The sequence below is a fragment of the Garra rufa genome, chromosome 4 (genome assembly GCF_049309525.1).
Source record: "Garra rufa chromosome 4, GarRuf1.0, whole genome shotgun sequence".
Classification (NCBI taxonomy): domain Eukaryota; kingdom Metazoa; phylum Chordata; class Actinopteri; order Cypriniformes; family Cyprinidae; genus Garra; species Garra rufa.
Genome location: NC_133364.1, coordinates 35,024,371 through 35,032,720, shown reverse-complemented (window position 1 = coordinate 35,032,720; position 8,350 = coordinate 35,024,371). Strand labels below are relative to the sequence as shown.

Genomic DNA, 8,350 nt, shown 5'->3' with positions numbered 1-8,350 from the left:
TATAACATTTTTTTTATTTCAATAATCCTATTGAACTGTAAAATAAAATTTATTTTCTTGTTTCTTATTATTAAATACACAAATTAAACACATAATTGTATTAATTATTATTTTTATGGTAATCTTTTAATTTACAAAGCAATATGATTATTGCAGTAGTAACTGTTTTATTGTTTTGGTTAATATTTTACATTAGTTTTTATATTTTGTTTAGGTAACTTTAATTTAAAAAAATCAACTTTGAATGTCTCTGTGAACGCTTTTATTTTGGTTTGGCGGTGTGACGTCATACGCACGCGTCGCGCGCCTACATCTGAACTGGAGAAAGGTTTGTGTTTTTTTTAAAGCAGATGTTTTAATCGTTTAACCAAGTCTGTAGTTTTTACAAGAAGAAATAATTATTAAAAGTAACATTGTAATGCTTAAGTCAATTAAAAAAATGATACAGAAAGGCTTGGACTCATTTGTGAATCATTTAATGTAAACACGAAGTCAGTCAATGGCAAGTAATGATAAAGAAACGGATCTTTTTCTTTTCTCCGTAAATGATTCATAGAATGATTCAGTGATTCGAATCTTTTGACAAAAGCTGCTGCTAAAATATTAATACGTTTTGATTAAAGTGTAATGCATAATATAAATCATATCTGAATACTAATTTTAATTGATTTGTAGTGCTAATTTTGAGTGTTTCTTTCTTTCATCATCCGGTGATTGAAGGCTCCCTCACTAGTGCACTGACTACTAAACTGGGAAGATGATTGAAGTGCACTCAGATGCTTGCATTTTTCTCATAACACAGAAAAACACATAAAGATGGCGTTTGTAAAAGAGGAGAGTGAAGACGTGACGATTGAAGAAGCTTACAGAATCAAACTTGAAGATACAGAAGAACAAAGAGGTGAGTTTTGATCCTTGAAGAGCTGAATTCCATCATTTGAGCCTTATTAAAATCTCGAGCTCTACAGAAATGAGTTTTGTTTTGTAGGGTGTGTTCACAGTTGTAGTTCACTTCGTTTGGTTTATTGGGTCCAGACCAAAAGTAAAATGGACCAGGGCCAAATGTTTCATTTTAGTGTTCACACTGGTATTTTTGGTTTTGGTTAATAGTCAGAGAAATCCAGATTTGACCTTCTATAAGTGTTTACACAGGATTTATGATATGACTTAAAATGAAAAGTTGAACGTGTATGATGGGCACACACAGCTACACAATGTAATTTTCCATTATAAGTTATGTAATTGTACAAATACGTATTTTTATTACACTGGCTATTTTTTATTTTTTTACTGAGATTAATTTACCTTGTAAGACACAGCTGCTCCTCGGTAATATCTGTTTCTCAATTCTGCACACATCAGCCCAGAAAACACAACAACGTTGTGAAAACTTTTTTTTCACGTTGTGAAAAGGTTGTGATAACGTTTTTTCCTACGTATTTAATTCGACAAATGTCGTTTTTTTTTAAACGTTATAAATAAGTTTTTCACAACGTTGTAAAAACGTTTTTATCACATCTGTATGTCTCCTTCGAACGTTTTAAAAACGTACTTACCACGTCCAAACTGGTATGTTACATGGACAGGTGTAACTATCACAATATTTCCTGTTTACACACACACATAAACATTTGACCTGGTTGTATTTTGGTACTGTTTTTACGTTTTTTAAACGTTTCTTTTCAACGTGCAGATTCCGGTTTTTTAACACCTGAATACAGCGTCAAAAATTTACGTTTTTTTTTTTTTTCACTACTTAAATAAAAAAACATTTCAGGTTGGTTTTTCATGACATTTTTAAAACGTTTTATTTTGGTTAAATTATTTTAAAGCATTAAACAACGTTTTTACAAGGTTGTACTACAACATTACCTAATTGCAACCAAAATACAACGTTGTAAAAACGTTTTGTTTGTTTGATCGTTTTCACAACATATTTTAATATTTTACACATATTTAACTGCATCAAACTAATTTATAAATGAAAACACTGTAAAAGGATACAACTAATAAATAGTTATGATTCATTTAAAGATTTGATTTATCCATTAATAAATGCAAAAAATTCACAAAAAATATAGGCCAACTGTATGCACTGCTTAGAGACAGATAATGATTTATGCTATGCAATATAATTCACAAAACCGAGAACTTATATATTAATAGAAACACACAGGGAAATGCAAACCCACCATAATTAATAATTAAATTGTTGAATTGTACAGAGAGTTAAATGATGTTACAAATAACATTAATAAAACATGCATTGAGTCCGTAATGCAGAAATCTCTGATGGTCTTGTTTACAGCTGCAAACCTTATGATCTTATACCTATATCTGCATGTCACATAACGTTGCATCTTTTTCATTACTTCCTGTTTTTGGTTTGTTTAGAACAGGAGTGTCCAAACTATGGCCCGCTATGTTTTATATTTTATTTTACTTATATTATACATTTTAAGTTCTTTCAACTTAATTTATTGCATAAATTAATTATAAATTAAGTTGAAAGAACTTAAAACGTTTAGATGTTACCAATTGAAGTCATTTTTTAAGTTGATCCAACTGTTCACTTTTTACAGTGAACATCAGAGCAAAATGCACCAGGGACAAGTGTGAACACACCCTTAAAGGATAACTGTTGCCAAAATGCAACCTGGGCTGTTTTTTTTTTTTTTTTTACTGTAAACGAGACAAACTTATATCTAAAAGCATAATTACAACAGACGAGCCGTTTTTGAGATTGACCGTGATTTCGTTTTGTGGTCTGTGGCCGGTGAATGGGAGTACTAGGGGCATAACTTTGAGCGCATCACAAATCGATATTTTTACAACACTAAGAAAGCTCAACACACCATGAAACTTTGCTGGAAGTATCGCCTGGGTCTCTACACATGAACTCCAGCATTGAGAACATGGTTCGTGTTTACAGAGTTTACTAAAAAGACAACTCACAACTCACTCACACTGTTTGAGTCTCTGTCTTGCCAGTCAAGAGGTGTCCATCTCCGAATGCGAGATTCTTATATGTTAATGTTTCTTATATGAGGCTCTTTTTACAACTAGAAGGTTAATATTGTTTTTCACTTGCGACAAACCAACGAATTAGCCGTGCATTTATATGGAAATATGCTTTAGGAGCTATCCATCTTTACTCTCCTCAGTATTACGTCGCATTCGGAGATCGATACCTCTTGACTGGCAAGACGAAACTCAAACGGTGAAAGTGAGTTGTTCAAAAATGATCATTTTAGTAAACTCTGTGTACACAAACAATGTTCTCAATGCTCGAGTTCATGTGTAGAGACCCAGGCGATACTTCCAGCAAAGTTTCATGGTGTGTCGAGCCTTCTTAGTGTTGTAAAAATATCAATTTTGACCAAATCTTTTGAAGAAATTCAGGATTTTAACTCTTTAATTGCCAAGTTCATAAATGATGTCACTGATTTTGAAAAAAAAAAAAAAAAAAAAAAACACAAAATGACATTTTCAATATAAAAGGTAATTGTGGACTGGATAAAAAAAAAAAAAAAAACTTTTTAACAGTCTTGGACATGTGAAAGATTAGTAAGAAGATTGGCTTTCATGCATTGTTAGTTTTTGTGCAGAAGCAGATTTTAACTTTTTCTCCCTCTACTGTTCGCGGCTGTTTTTGCCCCATTGACTTCCATTATAACCACATTTTTTGATTGCGAAGCCATGACACCATAAAATGATGAATTCTTGATTGTTTGTGGTTTTCCCTGTTGGGAAGAGGTCATATTAGTAAATTTTACTGTTTATCATCAGTTGGCCCCATTAACCCTTTAGATAGGCCTTTGCAAAAAAAAAACCTTAGTTTTACATAGAGTTCTATGGAGTATAACGGCATATTATAGTGTGCGTGTGTGTGTGTGTGTGTGCAAGTGTGATACGTTTGTGCACCTTGATACGTCTGAGAAAATAAAAAATAAGCACCTCTTTTCTCAGAAGTCAATGCGGCAAAAACAGCCACGAACAATAAATGAGGGAGAAAAAAAATGAAAATCTGATGCTGCGCCAAAACTAACAATGCATGAAAGCCAATCTTCTTACTAATCTTTCACATGTCCAAGACTGTTAAAAAGGTTAAAAAAAATCCAGTCCACAATAGGGGTGGGACGATACAGGTAACTCACGATTCAATTCTGTGGCGATATGTGGCCCACGATATCGATAATATCGCGATTCACGATATCTACGATATTCAATATATTGGAAGAAATTTCATCAACGATATATGTGACTGAAAAAGAAAAAAATACCCATAATAAGGAAATCTTATGCATTTATTAATGCCAACATTTCCAACACTGTGCAAAGAAATATGCATTTGCATAATAACTCACTGCCTCCTGGTCTTAAATGTAAACACTGTACAGCTAGACAGATAAAAGTGCCTGAACATTAAAAAACAACATGAACATTAACTAACATGTGTAAACCATGATACTGAAACGTCAGTAGTAAGTTACTGTAAAGTGCTTTATGTTAACCTGGACAGTGGTCTCATCAAGGCATATTCTTCTTGAGGAACACTAACGCCTGTTTCACACACACTCCGTCTGCAGTGTGTATGCAGTCCGTGTGCGTTACGTATGCGATGCAGAAGCAGCACGGACTCGTTTTGCTTTCACACAGGACACGTTTGCAGTCCGTTCCTGATCCGCGGCTGTTTACCACAAACACACCATTTATCCGTTATTTTGATTTCAAATACAAACGTGCTTTTTCAGCATTGTGATACTCTTTTATCACAGTACACTAATACAATTCTAGATATATTCACGTTTAAACTCAACGTATAATAAACAACGTATTATTCAATGCACTTGCACAGCAACCGCGTGCAGTGTGAACGCTCTAATCCGTTAACATGGGTGCGGAAAAAAATACTCAACGCATAAGCACTGCAGACGGAGTATGTGTGAAACAGGCGTAACTGATCAGCATGCTCAACTAGCGGGTGCGTCTTTGATTTGTTTTTCGTTATCTTCCGCCATTCTTCTCACTTCTCTTTTTTTCTGCGCTTCTTCTCTGATGTTGTAATGCTGCCTTCATGTGCTATCGTAATTATGGTAAATACCAAAATCCGACATCGAAATTGCACATGAACACCCACTCACGTTGTAATTTCCACTGGAAAGCTCGAAAATTTTTATGATACCCGAGTTGCCGAGATGGGATAAACTTTGACCTTTCAACATGGCGGACAGTAATGAAACCATAATGAATGGTAAACATTGCATGATGTTAAAAGTAAAAAAACTTATATAGGCTATATAAAATATATATACTATATATAGGCTTATATAAAAACGTATATATAGGCTAGCTAAAATAACCATTAGTAAGTATTGTCTTTAAAACAACTCTACTATTCATGATCAATAAGATACAGCCTATAATTTACCGTTTGCGTTTTGATCTTCCTGTAGCAGATGCATTAGGGAGTTTATAACCGTTTTAAAACTTTTACCTAAGTAGCATGTGAGGACAAATTCCGAGTTCGCCATGTTTCTCTTCACTACGACAACAAAAGCACCTGAATACGACACACTGGTAATTTCCACTTCACAAGTGGAAAGCATCATCTTTCCCATATCACATGAAGGCAGCATAAGATAACTTGTGTTCTTCACTGGCCGCTGCTTCCGCCACTTTACGCCTATTTACTCGAACAGCGCCCCCCGCAAACAGAATGGTAGATATTGGGTAGTGACAGTGACACTGACGACGGGTAAATTAATCATTTGTGTTGTAATAAAATATCGATATTGGCCGTTAGTGTATCGATTATTTATTGCGACAGAGAGCACAACAATATATTGCAATATCGATTTTTTTTCCCACCCCTAGTCCACAATTACCTTTTATATTGAAAATAAGTCATTTTGTGTGTTTTTTCCCTCCAAACTCAGTGACATCATTTATGAACTTGGCTTTTAAAGAGTCAAAATCCTGATTTTTTTTAATTTATTTTTTTTTCAAAAGATTTGGTAGTTTTGATCAGGACTGAGTTTTTTTTTTAACAGATTTATGCAAAAAAAAAGTGTTGTAAAAATATTGATTTTGATGCGCTCAAAACTATGCCCCTAGTTCTCCCATTCACCGGCCACTGACCACAAAACTAAATAACGGTCAATCTCAAAAACGGCTCGTTTGTCATAATTATGCTTTTAGATATAAGTTTGTCTCGTTTACAGTAAAAAAAAAAAAAAAAAACAGCCCAGGTTGCATTTTGGCAACAGTTATCCTTTAATCGCTTAATTATGCAACAGTCTCCAACAACATTGGAGCAATGCTCGTCAGTACAGTATATTAAATTTTTTTTGGCTCCAATATTTTAGAGAAAGTAGTATGGATTGTCGGCCACAGCTATGTGACGTGGGCTGAGAGGAGAGCTGAGGTGGCATGGGAGCCAAACCTGGGTCTCCAGAACAGCAGTGTCCAATGGCTCGGGGAGGAAGGCATGAGATGGAGCCAGCTTCTGGATGTGGTCGTCTCAACAGGACTGAGACCAGACGTCCTGGTGATTCACGCCGGCGGAAACGACCTAGGCCTTGTGCGGAGTGTGGACCTCCTGAGCTCCATGAAGAAGGACATTTCTGCCCTGCAGGACATCACCGGTGCCAAAGTGATTTTCTCTGGCATCACTGAGAGGCGTGTGTGGAAGTGGGCAGAAGGCCCCAAGATGAACAAAGCCAGGAAGTTCATCAACAGTGTCATGGCTAAACACATGGCTGACACTGGAGGAGTGTTTATAGACAATAAAAAGATAACACAGAAGAGAGGGGACCTGTTCAGCTTGGATGGGGTGCATTTGTCCGACAAGGGAAATGATATTTTTTTGAAAAACCTTGTCAGTTCTATTAGTACATAAATAAATAAAAAATACTATATACCTACAAAACGTGCATTTGTCAATCTTTCTCAGTCAGGTGCATATCTACTTAAATGAATATGCGTTCATGTAAATAAATATTGCAGATTTTTATTTGCAAGTGTTTAGACTTTATTGGCTGTACAATCAAAGCTAGCTGCTGATTGGCTGTAATATCGACCAACTGGAGCAGCTACTGAGGAAAAGCTTCACTATTCTCAGATCCTGAATGAAATGGCAGTAAATGTCTGCAAAGCACCTTTTTGAATGTAGGCGTGTTATAAAACAGGTTTAAACTGGTGTGAATAATGAGATAACTTTTTTATTAAGATAATGATCTTATGTACATTACTTTTTACTTTGGGTGCATCAAGTTACATTTTTAAAAGTAATTTATTGCTTAAATGTGTATTAGGCAATGATATGATATTTTATGTCAATTGATTATTCATAATCAAACGTGCACTGCAAAAAAAAAAAAAAAATGCTTTTCTTAGATTTTTTGTCTTGTTTTTAGCCAAAATATCCAAAAATTCTGAAATCAAGAAGGATTTTCTAGACAAGAAAAATTGTCTTGTTTATAGAAAAAAGAAAGTCAAAATTAAGTTTTTCTTGAAACAAGCTTAATAATCTGCCAATTGGGTCAGAAAAATAATCTTATTTCAAGCAGACGACTAGATTATTTTTCTTACCCCATTGGCAGATTATTTAGCTAGTTTTAAGCAAACACTCACTTAATTTTGACTTGTTTTTACTAAAAACAAGACACCCATTTTTACTCGTCTAGAAAATCCTTCCTGATTCAAGAATTTTTAGATATTTTGGCTGGAAACAAGACAAAAAAATCTAAGTAAGAAAAGCATTTTTTGCAGGGTGGAAATAGCAATTCAGAAAAATCCATGAAATAAGAGGGAAAAAATATTGTGCCTTTTGTGGTCAAAATCATAATGCAATTTTTTTTTTTTTAAATACTGTCGTCAAAGACGGCATTTGAAGCTAAACACAGATGTTTAAACGGATATACTATGGATGAAAACTGCTATGATTACACTACTTTTAAATTAGATGAAATTTAGATAAAATTTCAGTCTAAAATTACTAAAACTATTGGCTGTGTAATCAAAGCTAGCTGCTGATTGGCTGTAATATCGACCAACTGGAGCAGCTGCGGAAGAAAAGCTCCACTATTCTCTTGAGGAGAGTACAGATGGTGTAGAGATGACTAGTGTAAGTATTCCACTTTTTTCTCCATTAAATTTTTTTTTGTTGTTGACTGTACACAATCGTAAACATATGGTACAAAAAAGAGTTATTGTACGCTTTCCTGTATAATTAAAATGATAAATGAATACTGGCAAATTCAGATTCTGAATGAAATGGCAGTAAATGTCTGCAAAGCATCCTTTCGATTGTAGACGTATTATGACTACCATGTTATAAAACAGGTTT

General features: G+C 34.4%; 1 protein-coding gene across 1 annotated transcript; it reads left to right on the top strand.

Annotated features, from left to right (window-relative positions):
• Nucleotides 1-288: 288 nt before the first annotated feature.
• On the top strand, nt 289-6,921 carry LOC141333989 (uncharacterized). Its single transcript, XM_073839142.1, has 3 exons — nt 289-328; nt 803-901; nt 6,369-6,921. The coding sequence occupies exons 2-3, from the start codon at nt 817-819 to the stop codon at nt 6,899-6,901; spliced, it is 618 nt and encodes a 205-aa protein (XP_073695243.1). The 5' UTR covers nt 289-328; nt 803-816; the 3' UTR covers nt 6,902-6,921.
• Nucleotides 6,922-8,350: the final 1,429 nt, after the last annotated feature.